At 34.4% G+C, this 17723-nt stretch overlaps 4 protein-coding genes across 5 annotated transcripts; 1 reads left to right on the forward strand and 3 right to left on the reverse strand.

The window, feature by feature from the left end:
* Positions 1-3131: 3131 nt before the first annotated feature.
* On the reverse strand, positions 3132-4912 carry LOC103862965 (GATA transcription factor 5). The gene is made up of 3 exons (XM_009140694.3): positions 4689-4912; positions 4201-4518; positions 3132-4118 (listed from the first exon to the last, which is right to left on the reverse strand). The coding sequence occupies exons 2-3, from the start codon at positions 4513-4515 to the stop codon at positions 3420-3422; spliced, it is 1014 nt and encodes a 337-aa protein (XP_009138942.1). The 5' UTR covers positions 4516-4518; positions 4689-4912; the 3' UTR covers positions 3132-3419.
* A 2053-nt stretch (positions 4913-6965) lies between these two features.
* Positions 6966-9514, reverse strand: LOC103862974. 2 transcript variants are annotated; one of them, XM_009140712.3, is made up of 9 exons: positions 9232-9514; positions 9049-9110; positions 8896-8959; positions 8406-8439; positions 8045-8280; positions 7893-7953; positions 7718-7812; positions 7443-7637; positions 6966-7328 (listed from the first exon to the last, which is right to left on the reverse strand). In XM_009140712.3, the coding sequence occupies exons 1-9, from the start codon at positions 9265-9267 to the stop codon at positions 7167-7169; spliced, it is 945 nt and encodes a 314-aa protein (XP_009138960.1). In that variant the 5' UTR covers positions 9268-9514; the 3' UTR covers positions 6966-7166. The 2 variants fall into 2 exon arrangements, with proteins under 2 accessions (XP_009138960.1, XP_009138954.1); XM_009140706.3 differs by having other exon boundaries at positions 7443-7640.
* A 1345-nt stretch (positions 9515-10859) lies between these two features.
* Positions 10860-11605, reverse strand: LOC103864740 (QWRF motif-containing protein 7; the record flags this gene model as incomplete). The annotated part of the gene is given in 3 exon segments (XM_033287354.1): positions 10860-11039; positions 11041-11377; positions 11380-11605. Coding segments are annotated over 3 exon segments (720 nt in total), but the record flags the coding sequence as incomplete, so codon positions are not given.
* A 5088-nt stretch (positions 11606-16693) lies between these two features.
* Positions 16694-17714, forward strand: LOC103862989 (23.6 kDa heat shock protein, mitochondrial). Its single transcript, XM_009140722.3, has 2 exons — positions 16694-17017; positions 17095-17714. The coding sequence occupies exons 1-2, from the start codon at positions 16813-16815 to the stop codon at positions 17529-17531; spliced, it is 642 nt and encodes a 213-aa protein (XP_009138970.1). The 5' UTR covers positions 16694-16812; the 3' UTR covers positions 17532-17714.
* The last annotated feature ends 9 nt before the right edge of the window (positions 17715-17723 follow it).

Consider the following 17723-nt stretch of genomic DNA (forward strand, 5'->3'; position numbering starts at 1 on the left):
ACTGGTCAGGACCATTTCACTTCAGTAAAGATCATTGCGAGTATTGCTTTGATCCATATACCTTGGTTGGGCCATCAAATTCCCTCTTGATATTGTTGTTTATATCATTAATGGGCTTTTGCTAAGCCCGTATAAGTGCCAGGAAGAAGCCTAACACGTGGAACTAGACTATTATCACCTTGATAATAAGTCAAACAAGTTAGGCGAACTCGGTACACTCGATTGTTTCCACTCCATTTGTCTCCATCTATCGAAAGTCAAAACTCAAAGCAGGCTAATATTCAAAAATGAACGTGCTAGTGTTCATTTTTAACACTACTGATTCCGTTGTCAAAAGAAAAAAAAAAGAAATATCATGCATAGAATGTCTTAATTATTACACTACATGGTCCTATTTATATAGGGAGATGATACCATGATCTGTTACTGTTCTTTTGAATTTATAGATATGTTTCAGTTTTGCTGACCCTTCTATTATTATCGTAGTTTATACTTGACATACTCTATTAATAAAAACGGTGGGTATACTGAAAAAAAAAAGCCGGTCACATATAAGCCAAACAAATTGATTATTACTAATTTACTACGTATATTTAATACCGTTATTGGCCAACCCTAATCTATATATTCATTGTTAATGCATATCACATGTTATCAGTACTAGAATGAATGATATTAGAAGATAAGTGGTTATACAAAAGAAAATTTACCAACAAGTGGTTATTCGGAAAAAAATAGCGTAATGATTCTAGAAAGTTACATGAGCTATTCAAGAATGTCATCCGGACCATATATTTAGTGGTGTATTTAACTGAGTTTGAGATAATTTCTATTAAAATAATAAATTCATTGTTATTCAAATATACATTTAAAAATTATTTAAAATTCTGTGTTATTGAATTTGATATTTTGTAAAATGTTCTAAAATTTACTGTTATTGGAATATTTTAAATTGTAAAATTCTCATGATTTTCATAGTGTTTGGATGGAATTTCTTAGTTAAAAAATATTTTAAATTTTATGATTTTAAATGAGATTCAATTGTAGTTTAACAAAAAATTGTATTAAAATCTCTAATCATATAAAATTATTTAAAAATCACTAAAAATTAAATCACCTCAAACTTAAAATTGAACACACTCTCCATAATACTTTCACTTTGGGAACAGACTTTATCTTTAACGGAAGAAGGTTTCCCTCTACACTTTAGATGTCTTATTAATACATGCATTAAAGCTTGGTTAGTTAATAATAGTTTAGTTTTAACATGTCACTACAGTTATAATATTTCACTGTCGGTGGTTTCTCAACGGATTTCGATTGAACAATATCGGTGCTTGAACGTAATAAAGATAGCGGTGAAGTCTATGTAAGACATTAACATGACTTGTGTTAAAATTTAAGAAAAACTATTAAATTGACTATTATACTTTCAAGAATTATACAAAATTGAGGATACCGCGTTGACCATCACGTGACATGTTGTTAATCAAGAGAAATGGTTGATTAATCTACTACAGTTCGTGAAACTAAAAACTCATTTACGTAATTGATGTTACCAAGTCAAGAAGATTAAGTTACAGTCAACCATTTTGGGCGTTAAACAAGGGCTCTTCGTCATTTAGTTTCCAAGTTTAAAATTTTAACAAAACGACGACTAAAATTTAGTAGAACTATGAATATCAAGAACTGACCATATGTAGCTAACCGATAAGCAATTATTAAATGACCAATTTAACGATTCTTTTCCCCATATTTACAGACTAATAAGCTTATACGTTTTCTAACATAAACATAGAGATACAAAAAAAAAGCTAGAGACTAAAAAGTCGCTAAGCAACAAAAGAGAAACACATGGTTTAGAATTGGGAAAATTGCATAAAAAACCTTGAAAGTGTCACTTACTAGCACTTTAAACCTTGAAGTTTTTTCACTAACACTTTTAACCTTCAAAGTGACATTTTTATCATAAAAAGCCTCCAAAGAAGAAAAATGACCTGCTGAACAGGTTAAAAACAATTTTTTTTCAAAAAAAAATTATTTAATTAATAAATAAACAAAAAAAATAATAAAATCGAAAAATTTAACAAAAAATTCATAAATTAAAAAAAGTGAGAAAAATAAATAAAGATTTAGAAAATTAAATAAAAAAATAACTAAAAATAAAAAAATAAATAAGATCAAATTAAAATACAGAAAAAATAATAATAAATTTCAAAAAATTGAAAATTCAAAAAGTTTTTTTTTTCATTTTCAAATATAATGTCGAAAATTATCATTGGAGATATGTATTGATAAAAAAAGAGACTAAGATAACACCAAACCAAGTTTTTGTTCTCAAACTAGTATTCAAGGCTCAAAGTCACAAAAATAAGTTTCATTAAAGAGGTAAATATACACTTATACCCCTTGGGTTAATTAATCCAAACTTTAGGATTTAGAGTTAAGGGGTGAGGTTTTGGAATTATGGTTTAAAATTTTATAAAATAAAAAATAAATACTAAAAAATTAAAAATAAAAATTAAAAAACAGTTTAAAAAAATTTCACTTTTTTTTTAAATTTATGATTTTTTTATTTTTCTCCGTTTTAATTTGATCTTATTTATTTTTTGAATTTTTTGTTATTTTTTATTTAATTTTTAAATATTTATTTATTTTTCTCATTTTTTAATTTGTGAGTTTTTTGTTAAATTTTTCGATTTTTATTAATTTTTTATTTATTTTATTAATTAAATATTTATTTTTTGAAAAAAAAACTGTTTTTAACCTGTTCAACCAGTCATTTTTCTTGTTTGAAGGTTTTTTATGATAAAAATGTCACTTTGAAGGTTAAAAGTGCTATCGAAAAAACTTCAAGGTTTAAAGTGCTAGTAAGTGACACTTTCAAGGTTTTTTATACGATTTTCCCGTTTAGAATTAGAGTAGAAGTAACAAAAAGAAAATATTTTAGGCTTTAGCTCAAGAAAAGAAAAAGAATGAGACTGGCATGAGCATGAGCATGATAGGCATAATGGTGTCAGTTTTGGTTTGGTCTATTCATTAATGGGCATAGTAATTAAAGTTGTAGACCAATTCCAACCTATACATTAACTTCACGTTTTCATAACATTTGAAATGTAACTTATTAAAAATTCATCTAAACAAACTTTTTGCTACCAAAGAAAAACATTGAAAAGGGAACTGAAAGTAACTCATACAGGCACAATAATAATATGACATTTTGACATAATCAGTTTACTAAGAACTGATGAGACTCATACTCCTAGCATGAAAAAGAAAACTAAGATAATTAAAGTAAAATGCTACAAAAAAAATGAAAGTAATATACAACATAACAGTTAATGAGAAACTAAAAATGGACTAAAACTGAGACTGAATCAGGTCCTACATCTCTGTCCTAATTTCAAGGCTCTATTTCTTCAAAAACTTGGTACAGCTTGTGGGGTCTTAACAGGCTGGTTTAAACCGGTTGAGCTGTCATCGGTCGGCTCTTTCTTACGCCGCATCTCTATGACTTTGCGGTGGTGGTTGGAGTGGAGCTCACTCGAAAAGGTCGGGCTACAAGCGGGTCTGTACTCCGGTAGTAACCGACCCGACTTATACCTAACACCGCACGCATTGCAAAGCGTCTTAGCCCCCTTCGGTCCCGCTCTCCACTGCGGAGTTTTCTGTACGCCGCAGTGACTGCACCGTCGCTGCGGCTGCTGCTGCTGCAACTTAGCGCTGAAAACAGACTCTGCCGACCTTTTCTTGTACTTCTTGGGAACAGGAGGTTTCTCGGACGTGAAGTCAGGCTCGAGCAGCTCAGCACCGGAGAACCACGGGCTGGAAAGACCCGAAGAGGAGGAAGAGGAGGAGGTGGAACTCGATGAAGAAGGACCCGAGGAGCCAAGCGACCAGGCCTTGAGTCCATTACGGTACCGTCTGCTACGAGCTTTGGCTGGAAGAGGGGACTTGAAACAAGACTCTTCAGAGGCTGGAGTCACCGGGTGTTTCCGGTCACCGGTTAACCAAGCCGGTTTTTCAGCCGGTGTTCCGGTGAGGTTAGGAGCCGAATATTCCGTGAAGGAATCGTCAACGAAATGGGACAGCCACTCAAGGTCCGCTAATTCATCCATCTAATAACAAAAAAAATAAAAATAAAATATTAAGGATTAATTATCTCTGTAATTTGGTTTAAGGAAATAAAAAAGAATTTACCGGTACGGGGAGTTGGTTTGAAGGGAGAGAACCAAACTCGTTTCCCGGGGGAAGTACTTCTTCGACGTCGTTTGGTTGCTCGGAGGAGACACAGAGCAGAACCTCTTGTTGAGCCTTGGGTTCAGCGGCCTCTTCTTCCTCGACGAAAACGTCGTCGTTTGACAAGTCAAGTAAGTCGTCTACGGAGAAATCTTCGGAGGAAAAGTCATTTTGAGCGGCTGTTACAGCGAGAAACTCTTCGTAAACCGGAGGAGTCGTTTTCAAAGCCATCTCTTGTCTGATACTGCTCTTCAACCCAGCTTCCATACGTTCCATTTCCTGTAAGAACAAAAGAAACTTCAGCAAACATGAAAAAAACGAAACGTACCCAAAGAAAAAAACGTTACTTTCATTCCCAAAGCAAACGAAAAAAAAATCAAATAGATATTCAGTGGCGAGAAGGAAAGCCCTAACAACTTCTCTTAAAATTAGATAGATATTAAAAATACCTAATAGACAGAGGGAGAGAGAGAGTTGTCTGAGAAGAAGAGAGACGAATGAGCGGTGTGGAGAGAGGAAGAAGATGAAGAAGGGATAATAAAAGAGAGAAAGAAATATCATTTACTCGTTTTTATTAAACCTCTTTAGGTTAAATATAAAATGACAGTTTTTTTTTCTTATTTGCGCTCATCTCGGGAATTACTTTCCTTCCCGCTCAGTGGTTTTGATTTTGCACTAATTTGTTAACATAAAATAATAAATAAAACAAAAAGTTAAATGTGTCCATTATAAAATATCAGATGATAAAAAAAAAAAATGTGTCCATTATTAAATTAATAGTGAGAAGAAATGACTATAATAACCTTAAAAAGCAATAATGAAGAAAAAGCATGTCTTCGGAGTAAAGGTTAAGTGAGAGAACTGAAATGATGCAGACAAATGGCGGGCCAGCTTTTGTCCTTACCACGAGAAAATGATTCCTCTTTTTTTTTCTCTCATTATCCTTCGGACTAAACCAACATATAAAATTATTATTCTTCATCTAATATACATTCTTTTTTTTTGATCAAAATGCAAAAGACATCTAATATACATTCTATTAAGACAAATAAAAGGAAAAGTATCTGTGCAGATTCCAACTTTTTTTCTCTGTACTAAATTGGTTTAGATTCTCTTCGTAGTTATATTTTTTTTTTTGAACAAAAATCTATATTAGTATTTTATCTCTATAATAATATATATATATTTATGTTAGTATCTTCCCAGTTGAAAAATGAGTTTTTAAAATTGTTTTTAATCAGATTTTAATTGGTTGTTTAGATAAAGGGGTTAAAGCGTTCTAAAATTTTGGTAATACCTTTTTCCAACCTGATGAAGGAATTTGATATTCGAATTTAAAGGAATAAGGATTATAGATCATAGAGTAGTACATATATATGATCTTGAAAAATAATAGTAATAATAAAATCTTGGGAAATTTAATGTTGTGGGTAAAAGAAAGAAAGAAATAAATTTGATGATGTGTCGTGCGCTGTTTAGTTATGTCTCACACATTTGACGTGGTCGAACCAATCAGAATTTCTTGATAGCTAATATACATTGTTTCCATACTGACTTTTCCATAATTATTTTGAAGAAAATGAATAACAAATCATGGAATTTTTGTTCTAACTTCTGCTTGGAATACATAAAATATATATTCTTACATTTAGGGACTCACAATTTGTTCTGCATTTTTAACTGTATATATTTTAAACTAAACTATTAAATTATCTTCGACTTGCATGTCGGCAGAGTATGCTTATAATCATTTTTATGTTTTTTTTTTGTTGTTTGCTAAGCAACTGTTTATACTGTAAAAAGTTTAAAATGTCTTAATTGCCAAATTAAGAAGAAGAAGAAGAGGTTGACAAAAAAAAAAAGAAGAAGAAGAAGATGAAGATGAAGAAGAAGAAAAGTAGAAGGGAATGTGACAGAGAATGAAGAGAGAAGACCTATACGTCCCACGAGAGTTGTTCGCCACTTTTGAATTTTCCAAACCAGTTAAGACGTTTCAGTCAGTCTTCAGTTTTGTATGGACCATTCAAATAATTTTAACAACTATAACCCAAAAAAATGATACTATATAATATGGTTGCGGGTTTGTTAATTTTTCATCATAAGTAAATAGTTTGGTTGTATTATCCCCTCGGGAGATTTTTTTATTTAAAATATCAAATTTGAAAACTTGGAGCGGCCCACAAAAATGGGTAGTTGGAGCGGGAAATCATTCAATTTTGTCACATATTGACTGCTCAAGCCCGTGGCTTCTAGTACCTTTCACCTTACAAACTTTTCTTATAATTTAAAACAACAATCTGCTACACAAACCAAAATATATGTATTTTTGAATGAAAAACGATTACTGCCAATTTGGGTAAATCAAGCTGTATTGCATGTTAGATTACTAATACGTTTTTGACAATAGGACGTTGCTAGTTCAACTTCATATTTGTATTTGATTCAAATTTCAACACCTGTTTTCTTGTTTAATGAGAATTTGAGGTAACTCTTGATTCTTACTAGCGCACCAAAAAATTTCACCACTAGGAATAACGCGATGAATGTTTTCGTCTTGTGTCTTGCTCACCATCGTGTACATGCTGGTCGCGTCGAGATGATGTCTGGAGCATGCAACAAGTCTTGATCGTTTCAAAAAAAATTCTTGGACACTACTTGTCTAAACTTTCTTTACTGTGGTCTGTTTTGATCATCTCTAGTTTTGGCACTCAGTTGTGTTGCTATCATAAATAACTCCGAACGTTTCAAATTGTTAAGAGTTTGCTTTCACTCCCAATACCATTGGATCTTTTACAACACAAGAAGACATAAAGAAGAGATTCTACAATCACGACTGGTTTGTAGTTAAAACAATCTAAGTGGACAATACTACTTACTACTCTCTTCACATATTTTATGAACAAGACCCACTACGAGTAGAACAGCCTTCACTTGTTTATTTGCATGTCTGGTTCAGAGTTCAAAAGAGACTCAACATCGGGAGTAACAGTCGCAAACTTCGCTGAAGAACCAATGCGACAGCAGTTCCTCTCTTTGCCGTTGATCGCTGCCACATCATTATGAAATACTGTATTCGGACCTGGCGACACCTGCGTTTATGTTTAGAACTAAGAGTTCAGAGAGCAGATGAAGAGCTACAAGCAGAGTTCATTTAACTTGACATGTGTGTGTGCTCACATATAGGTAAAAATGAATTAACTTACATCATAGAGGACATCTCCAAGTTTCAACTTGACAGTACCACTCTTGTAAACTAGCATTTTGCCCATGAACCCCTCTGGTAAACCTTCAAAAGGGCTGCTTCTCTCTGATACTGATCTCTTGGCGGTCGGTTGCTTCGTTACAGGGAGAGAGTCCGGGACCTTAAAGAAAAGCATCTGTTTTTTGCAGTGTGGTCCCTGCTGGCAGCTCAATCAGTCAAAAACTCAGTGAAGAGTTCATATCGATGTCAATACCAACATGTTTACAAGTTCATTACCGATGTTAGACCGAGTTCTTCAGCTGAGTTGATGCTGTTCTCATCATAATGAAGGTGTTTAGCCACGTTCCCGAACTCCTCCTGGTCAAGAAGTTCTACAACACAAAGAGGTGGTCAAAAGCAGAAAGCAAACACATTCACAAAGCTGAGCTTTGAGATTCACATCAGAGCATACCTGGATCACCAGAGTTAGGCTTTCTCAAAGGAAGAACAGTAGGATAGTAAGAGTTTTGATCCTGGCACATGAAAATGAGAACCAACCTTATGTCACATAAACTAACACAAGAGAGGAGAAATAAAGCTTATTATCAGAGAGATTCTAGTTACCCAAGGTTCAATGTAGTCCTGCTCAATTCTTGTAACACAAGTATGAATCTCTTCTACATCTTTTCGAGCAGGAGGAGAAGAAACAACAGGAAGAATAGCAGCAGAAGAAACAGTGGTAGCAGAAGAAGAGGGATTCACATCAGAACTTTGCTTATCATCATCTTCTTTAGGAACCCCAAAAGACTTTATTGCAAGTGACGAGAAGTTTGGTTGGAATGCAACCTCAACCGAAGATGCTGCAAGATTTCAAAAAAGTTTTCAAGAATGATACATACCACCACTTTCCTCACAAATGTTTCTCAGATATCCCATTTACAGAACTACACATTATACATCAATGAAGAATCAAAATAGCAATTACCTTTTGGTTCAGTTTTAGGTCTCCTCTTGCCAATCTGCAACAGCAACAGAAGCAAGCAGGTTTCAACTTGGAGCATTTGGGTGATAACAAATAAGCAGTTATAGGGTTACAATCAAGTATAATCAACACATGTTACGCGTCATGGACCAACTCAGTTCCATCGTAGAAAGCTCTAAAAAGCCATCCTTAAACCATTTGGTGCATATTTGATATATTTACTAGTATTATTTGCTGCATTTTAGCTAATAAATCAAATAACAAGTAACTTAACCAAAGCGAAGAATTTGTTCTTGGCTAAAGATGAAGAAAGCACACCGTTTTGATGTCATATGTTAATAAATATAAAAATAATCTAATGTGTAAGATGTTGAACTATTAAAAAAATTATAAGGAAAGTACTACGGTTAGATTAACTGTTAATTAATCTTGTTTTACAAGGAAATAAAAATAGGAAAGCAGCAAAGACTGAGAGAAGATAAACAATACATACGCCGATACGTTTAGCGATCTGTCGTGCTGCTTTTTTATTCTCTTCCTCAGCCTCAGCAGCTTCACTGTTTGTGTGTGTGTGTGTGTTCAGAGAAAAATATATATAATTTAATTCATATGTGTGTATATAAGTAAGGATGAAAAGAAGAATTACGTTTTGGAGATCGGAGGGATCGGGCGGAGAGAGGGCGTTGGAGCTCTTGGTTGAAACCTCCGCTGAGGAGAAGGGGAAGGGAGATAATTTCAGTGAAAACCCCCAAATTTTCGCGGCGAAATTTTGGGTGAGATTTGAGCTGAAATTAACAGGAGGGAATGAGAAGATGGAATCAGTGTGTACCTTGGACTTTACGGGAACCTGAGAGCTTGAATCCATGGCAGTCGCTGGCGAGGGAAAATCGGAAACGGGAAAAAAAATTAGGGATTTTGGGAGAAGGAGGAATCGAACTCGGGACCTCCGAAAATCTGAAATGAGAAATTTCCAAGTGACCTAGGAACGCTTTTAATGTTGTTTCTTTGTTGATAACAATATCAATACTTACGTAAGATGATCTTTAATTAAAACGCGTTTACATTGCTATTTGCTATACATTATGGAACAATACTATTATTACTTTCTGTCTTACCTCCTTTTCCTATAACATTTTTTGTTGTATGAATTGATGATAGATATATATGTATCATGTATGTATTAACTGTCGCTTGAACTATAAACTTTAGTATACTTATATACAAGATTATTACTCGCTAAGAACTTTTGAGCATATATGTGTTTTATTAGCTTGGGGAATATAAACTTTTACGGTACCTGTGAAAAAGACAAAATTAGTCAATTACCATTCTGAAACTTGCATCGTTTGATCAAACATCTTCTAGACCTAAATGTTTGTGTGTTTAATTTATATAATTTCATTTGGTCTTCATTAGTGGTGGAGAACATGGACTATAGAGTCACCACTTTGCACATTGTATAATGTAATTGACATTTTAGAAAAACCACTATAGACCTAAATGTTTGTGTGTTTAATTCATATAATTTCGTTTCTTATACCAGATTTGGTCTTCATTATTGGTGGAGAATATCGACTATAGAGTCACCAGATTGCACATTCTATAGTGTAATTGACATTTAGTTAAACATTCCAACTTCTGAGATACTAGAAAACCCACTATTATCAATTTGCTGCAAATGTCTTCTTTGTTCTTCAATCTTTTGGAGAAAGTGAACCTTTAAGCTACTCTCATTTGCCTGTTGAAAACGAAACTTTCGCCTTTAAATCTTTCAAATTCTAATTGAAAAATAATTTAGTAATCAATCAAAGGAATAGATAATTTACCGCAAAGACAGGAACAAGGAAAATGCTCTTCACCAACTCTTCAAAATATAACAATTCTTGTTTGGACATATTGAGTAATTCTGTCATCTCATATAGAATTATTTCAACCTGCTGATATGTGACCCAAACATACTTAAATTAATTCCTTATTCATACTAAAAACAAGAAACTAGAAAATATACCAATAAATAAAATGGAATTACTCGTGGGAGAAACTTGATGACAAAGTCCTCGATCTCATCCATGACTTCTATAGCTCTGACCATTTCTTCATGTATGGACACCACATCTACCTGCACCCTCCACACTATTATTTTCCATTTCTTAGCAGGACATAAACAAGTTTATTGAGAAAGAAAAAGTAAACAAAACTATCTTACCGTTGCACCATGTAGGAGAGGTGAACGGGCAGACAATGCCTGCAATTTTCGAGTTAGCTTGCTCAACGCTTCACAGTTTTTCGCTTCCAATTTGGACCACTCATTGAGCAAAGGCATTTGAAGGCTCAGAACTTGACGTAGTTTAATTTCTTGACGTAGCCTTTGGACTTCAATTAAATTTTCCACTACGTACTTCCTCATTTTGTATATCCTAAGCCAAACCCAAAACAATTGATCCTGAAATAAACCACACAAACATATATTGATTCGATTATTATATATATTTACATTTTGATACATTTTTACAAATGAAAAAGTAACAGTTTTGTACCTCAACGTTGACCTTAAGGTTAGCCATAGTGGCTTCTGCTCTTGCGTTAATAAACCTAAGTTGAATTAATCTGTTGTGAAAAATCCTAAACCGGTGATACTTTCTTCTGTGCCTTAAAGTACTTCAGAACTCCCGCCACGGCTCCACCGCCACCGCTTCTCATCTTTGCCTTGCTTACCGGCGACTCAGGCGGCGTGTGGCACATTGAAGTCGACGGAGCTGAGCTGGATGAAGAAGTTTTCATCGTTGAAACTCTCCCCGGGGACAATGCCCACGCTGATGGTGAGCTAGCTCCCGGTTTTGCACCTTTAGATGAAGTGTTATAATTACGAGGACTGCCACGCTCACGTTGCTCCAAGTACCGAGAAAACGCCTCTCTTCTTCTACCGTTGTTCACCTCGTGAGATCTTGACGCGCTGTTTCTTGCTGGGATCATCTCGCTGATCCGGTGGGTCTTGAAGATCTTGTTGTGGATTGTGATCTGGTTATAGTCACATGTTTGCTTGAATTGGAAGGAGAAGATGAAGAAGATGATGAACAAGAAGACGAGTAGGAAGTTATAATCCGGCTCCGGTCAATATGCGGCGAAGGAGGCCGAACTCTGCGACCAGTGGTGGTGGTGGTTGCCACTCTCTTTGATATTTGTTTTTGATATCTCACAGTTGATTAATCATGCAAGACTTATATTAAAGCCGGACAATGTACATCGGACTGTATAAGCTTATGATATATGACAATATATTGTTATAGGATTTTATATAAATCAGATATGCTTAATAACGTTTGGGGGTTCGTAGGAGTTGAGAGCACGAAGAGGCAGGTATGAACACTTCTGCGTGTAAGCCTATCTATATAATTTAATATCTGATAGAATGTAGGGGTTTTTGCCAAAACTAACCCACAACTTGATTTTAATTTCAAACTTATACCCAAACTTGAATCAAATGCAAAACTAACCTAAAAGCCTAGTGAAATTACAGCTCAGCTCCTTGTGACCAAACAAAAAAATAGAAGCCATTTTTACGAATATAGCCCCAGTAAATCGTCTGAGTCGTCTGAGATGTTGGAAGTCGTCTGGACGACTGAAGTGTAAGTCGTCTGGTACCAGTTTATTTTAAAAATAATTTATAAATCTTGTAAAAAAATATTTTGATGCGTAAAAAATAAAAATCAAGTAATTATAAACAGTTTTAACTGATATAAATTAAGATATGATAAAATTGATTTGATTTGAAGATAGATGAGTGGAAGTAGTGAATCATGAAATACTTTGGTTTAGGAGTTTGGCAAACATATGTTGTAGTATTGTATGTATTGTTAGGGTTAGATTTTGGAAAACTAAAATGTTTTTTTCAAAAATTAGTTTTCACCTATATGTGTTTATTTCTGTGTATAATAAACACTTTTCAAGTTTGATTTGGTTTTATGAAGTGTTTAATTAGATAATTAAGTTTAGGGGTTATGTTTAGGGGTTTGGACGACTTATATTTCAGTCGTCTGTTGAATAATTTACCCGGACGACGTATATTTCAGTCGTCCATCTGGAAAGTCTTCTATTTTAGTTTTCCGCTAAAAAATATTTAATTTCCCGCTAAAAATATTAAACTCTTTTGGACGACTTACATGTAAGTCGTCTGTTTTAATTTCTTCACCAGACGACTGAAATGTAAGTCGTCCAGGAAGTCGTCTGAGTCAAAAATATTAAATCTAATTGGATTTTTTGTCTCCCTATATAAAGAAAAATTTACACATTATCTCTCCTCCTCTCAAATGGCTGCAACAAAAATGTAATGTTCATCATTCTAAAACTCTCCAACCTCTCTCTAATCTCTTTGACTTGAAAACACCAAACTTTATATGAATTTTTCAGTTTTGTCTCATGTATTTCTTACTAATTTATCTCTTTTGCAGGTTTTTAATCATATGGTACTCATCTTCCACTAATTTAGAGGTAGATCTATTAATTTTAGATATGTATTTTTGTGTGTTCTATAAATGTAGATTTATCTAATCTTCCACTCATTTTCTCTATTTTTAAGTCATTTGAACGGTTTTGAATATGCAGGTTTTTTAGATCTGGATTTGATGTGCAGGTTTTTCAGATCTGGAAGACTTCTGGGACGACTTACCTGTTAGTCGTCTGGAAGTCGTCTGGACTTCTTGGAAGTCTTCTGACAAAGTCGTCTGGACTTCCAGGAAGTCGTCTGGACTTCCAGGAAGTCGTCTGGACTTCTAGGAAGTCGTCTGGATTTTTCTGAGCGTTTTGGTAAGTTCTTATGTCTGATTTTTCTTCATTTGGTAATTTTTTGTTGTATAAAGTTCTTACTTTTTTTCCAAACTAAAACTCTCAAACCCACTCTAATCTCTTTGACTTGAAAACACCAAACTTTATATGAATTTTTCAATTTTGTCTCATGTCTTTGTTACTAATCTATTTTTTTTTTGCAGGTTTTTAATTATTTGGTACTCATCTTCCACTAATTTAAAGGTATATCTATTATTTTTAGATATGTATTTTTGTGTGTTCTGTAAAGGTAGATTTATCTAATCTTCCACTCATTTTTTTCTGTTTTTAAGCCATTTGAACGTTTTTGAATATGCAGGTTTTTCAAATCTGGATTTAATATGCAGGTTTTTCAGATCTGGAAGACTTCTGGGACGACTTACTTGTTAGTCGTCTGGAAGTCGTCTGGAAGTCGTCTGGACTTCCTAAAAGTCGTCTGGACTTCCTGTAAAGTCGTCTGGAAGTCGTCTGAACTTCCTAAAAGTCTTCTGGCAAAGTCGTCTGAACTTCCTGGAAGTCGTCTGGACTTCTTAGAAGTCGTCTGGACTTCTTAAAAGTTGTCTGGTCTTGTCTACTCAAGTGGAATCCAAGCTTGTCTTTGTAGATGAATGATCTATAATAGTTTTGTTTGTGGTCTGTTTTATGAATTGCATGTATACTCTTTTAGTTGTGAATTTTTTGTAAAATCAGTAATAATGTTTTCCAAGATGTATTAAATGTGCTAACAATGTGTTTACACATTTACAAATCAATGAAATAATAGACTTCAGTAGCATTTTTCTTATCTTTGGATCTCTCATATGCAATAATAAACTCCAATGGCTTTTTTCTCATCTTAATAAACAAGAATGTTGGTAAGAGATGGAAACAAACAATAGTAACTAGTCAAAGCATATCATATTTTTTATAAGTTTGCATTGAAAAACTTAGTCAAATTTAATAAAATTAAGGGAGAGAACATATTTTGTAAATATGAGTTTTACATATCTTGAAGTTACTTATCACTCTTAAAAATACAAGTTATTCAAAAACTAACGTAGAAGACTTAAAAACTAGTGGAGAAGACGCGGACGACTTCAATCTAAGTTGTCTAGACGACTAAACTATATGTCGTCTGGTCAATGCAGAGGTTATTTTTGCAATTGACTTTGAAATCTGTTAATTCGGACGACTGAAAGTTAAGTCGTCTACTATTGTTTGGTTAAAAAAAAACTCCAAAAAAGCTAGAAGACTTACATTTCAGTCGTCAGAGGTTAGTTTTGCATTTGACTGGATTATTTCAGAAGTTTGACTTTTTGGACGACTTACATTTCAGTCGTCTAGTGAAAATTAAAATAATAATATTTTTTTTAAAAGTAGACGACTTACAGTTAAGTCGTCATAGGTTAGTTTTGCAATTGAAAAAAAAAACTTCAAGATTTAATTATATACAGACGACTTATAATTTTAGTCGTCCACGAGACGACTGAAATGTAAGTCGTCCAGGATTTACGAGGTTTGACCAGAATCTCGGAAAAAAATCCTGGACGACTTACAATTAAGTCGTCTGGTGGACGATTGAATTATAAGTCGTCTGTGTATAATTAAATCTTGAAGTTTTTTTTTTCAATTGCAAAACTAACCTATGACTACTTAATTGTAAGTCGTTTACTTTAAAAAGTTTTTATTATTTTAATTTTCGCCAGACGACTGAAATGTAAGTCATCTGGGGAAGTCAAACTTCTGAAATTATCCAGTCAAATACAAAACTAACCTATGACGACTGAAATGTAAGTCGTCTAGGTTCTTTGGAATTTTTTTTGAAACCAAACAATAGTAGACGACTTAACTTTCAGTCGTCTCAGGTTAAAGATTTCAAAGTCAATTGCAAAAATAACCTCTGCGTTGACCAGACGACTTCCAGGTAAGTCGTCTACAGCCAGACGACTGAAAGGTATGTCGTCTACAGCCAGACGACTTCCCAAGTAAGTCGTCTGACGAACAGATCTGGAAAAAAACTCGATGTCATACCTTAAATTGGTGAGATAAGTTCCTTAGCATATATAAGGCTTCTCCAAGCACACAGAATCACAAACGGAAGTCACCCACCCATAATCGTTAGCTTCTATGACTCTATGAACCATAAAAATTTTAGAATCAAAATCTTGGGTTTTTTTAGCTCATTGTGGAGAGAAAGTGAGAGATATGTTGTGTTTAGTTCACAAGAATGGAAAAAGAAGAAGGGTAAATCGATTTTGGGAGCATTAAGAGCTTCAAATTGGTTGTTCATGGTGGTTGTGGTATTGATGACAATGGCAATCTTGTAATTACTTGAAGATGATGAGGGTGAGAGAGTAAAAATGTCATTTTCGAAAAAAAAAAAAAAATTGATGGCATTTTCGTAAATTATATGAACTTGTGGGGTGAATAGGGCAAAACTAATTTTCAAAAAAAAAAAGAGGTTAGTTTTGTGTTTGACTTTAAGTTGTAGGTTAATTTTGCAAAAATCCCTAGAATGTATTTGGTAGTGTTACAAAGAAAATATAATATACGAAGGTCAGCTTAGCTAAAGTCACGTCTTCTGATTATCTTTGTAGCGCTATATGTTTCGCAGTTACTGATTATCCTTGTAGCGCTATATGTTTCGCAGTTAAATAACACGGAGTGACGTTGAAAATTTTGATTCTTGTACTTTTCGGATAAATCCCATAATGTTTTTTATTGATTAAACAACATAGTGGCTGAATAATTCAAAACATAAATGTCCCATTAAAACGTCCGATGTGGATAGTTACATAGAAAATATAATAAGAAAAACATCAAGTTTTCTATAACATTTGAAAATCTGAATAATCTTATACGTAATTTATTTAATAAATTAGTCTTTTACGGATAGAAAAATGCTACAAAAAGGTACAAATTAGATAATCCCAATAAAAAAATCAATGTTGGAGAAATGGCAAATCTCCAAAATAGCATCTTTCTAAGTTTATATCACAAAAATAACACTCAAAAACTAAAATGACCAAAATAGCATTTTATCTTTTGAAAAATTTAAATTTTTTTATTTTTCAAAATTTGAAATCTTATCCCCAAAACCTCACTTCTCAACTCTAAACCCTAAAACCTAAACTCTAAACCCTAAACCCTAAATTCTAAACCCTAAACCCCATCTATTGAGTGCTATTTTTATGACTTTTGGCCTTGAGTGCTAGTTTGTAAACAAAAACTTGATTTAGTGCTATTTTAGTCTTTTTCTCTTGGAGAAATATACCGCTATTTGTCATTTCCACAAATTAATCTTTATTTTATGTTGACCAGTTAAGTCTATAAATATAATAAACACGGACCACATATATTGGGCCGTTAGTGGACATGATATCACATAATTGTTGCCCTAAGCTTGGGAGCCACGCAGCTCTAGAACTATCCGGAAACATGTTCTATCCTCTACCCTCTGGAACATTGTCTAGCACCCGAACATATCCAGTTTCACCGCTTTCCTCTTATATATAAGCTCACCTGTCTCCATTTTCGCTGCACACTAACTCAGACAAAGACTACACTCTCTGATAAACTTTCTAAGACAAGCTCACTGTTTCTTCTACGCATGGCGTCATCCCTCGCTCTCAGGAGACTTCTCTCATCCACCGTCGCTCCTGGTTCCCGTAGCTTTCTTCGTCCACAAGCTGCCTCTCGCCTCCTCAACACCAACGCGGTCAGGAGCTACGACGGAGGTGAAAATGAACGCGGTGTTGATGTAGACCGACGCTCTGATCGCTCTGTTTCTCGCCGTGGTGATGATTTCTTCACTGGTAACTCAAAACGCCATTCCTCAGCTCTCTCAAGTTTTATCGAGATCTGTATCTGATCTTTCTTGTTTTTCTTGTAGACGTGTTCGATCCCTTTTCTCCGACAAGGAGTATCAGCCAGGTGCTAAACCTTATGGACCAGTTCATGGAGAATCCTCTGCTATCAGCTACGCGAGGCATGGGAGCTTCTGGAGCGCGTCGTGGTTGGGATATCAAAGAGAAAGACGATGCCCTCTACTTGAGGATCGACATGCCTGGGCTGAGCAGAGAGGATGTGAAGCTGGCTTTGGAGAACGACACTCTGGTTATAAGAGGAGAAGGGAAAGATGTGGACGATGGTGGCGAGGAAGGTGGAGAGACTGGTAATAGGAGATTCACAAGTCGGATTGGGTTGCCTGAGAAGGTGTACAAGACCGATGAGATTAAAGCGGAGATGAAGAACGGTGTTTTGAAAGTTGTGGTTCCGAAGATGAAGGAAGAGGAGAGAAACGATGTTCGTCAGATCGAAATCAACTGAAACGTCTGTCACTTTTAGTTATGTTGTTGTTTGTGAGGATATGTGTTGAATAAGAAGTGTGTTGTACTTGTCGAGTCATGTACTCTAAAAGCTGAGGAAAGCTCTTATGTGTTTATTCAAGCTGTGTGGGTTTATTTCTCAAGTCAAAACCGCGGTTGCCAGAATGGTGATCAATTAAAATTAGTTACATAC

This window comes from Brassica rapa, chromosome A01 (genome assembly GCF_000309985.2).
Source record: "Brassica rapa cultivar Chiifu-401-42 chromosome A01, CAAS_Brap_v3.01, whole genome shotgun sequence".
Taxonomy (NCBI): Eukaryota; Viridiplantae; Streptophyta; class Magnoliopsida; order Brassicales; family Brassicaceae; genus Brassica; species Brassica rapa.

Bases quoted from the DNA above. Each gene is read 5' to 3' on its own strand.
- LOC103862989 (XM_009140722.3), top strand. From the start codon at position 16,813: ATGGCGTCATCCCTCGCTCTCAGGAGACTTCTCTCATCCACCGTCGCT. The intron at 17,018-17,094 runs GTAACTCAAAAC...TTTTTCTTGTAG, and splicing joins TGGTGATGATTTCTTCACTG to ACGTGTTCGATCCCTTTTCT.
- LOC103862965 (XM_009140694.3), bottom strand. From the start codon at position 4,515: ATGGAACGTATGGAAGCTGGGTTGAAGAGCAGTATCAGACAAGAGATG. The intron at 4,119-4,200 runs GTAAATTCTTTT...TTTTGTTATTAG, and splicing joins CAAACCAACTCCCCGTACCG to ATGGATGAATTAGCGGACCT.
- LOC103862974 (XM_009140706.3), bottom strand. From the start codon at position 9,267: ATGGATTCAAGCTCTCAGGTTCCCGTAAAGTCCAAG. The intron at 7,954-8,044 runs GTAACTAGAATC...TTCATGTGCCAG, and splicing joins AGGACTACATTGAACCTTGG to GATCAAAACTCTTACTATCC. The intron at 7,329-7,442 runs GTAAGTTAATTC...ACATAAACGCAG, and splicing joins TTGGAGATGTCCTCTATGAT to GTGTCGCCAGGTCCGAATAC.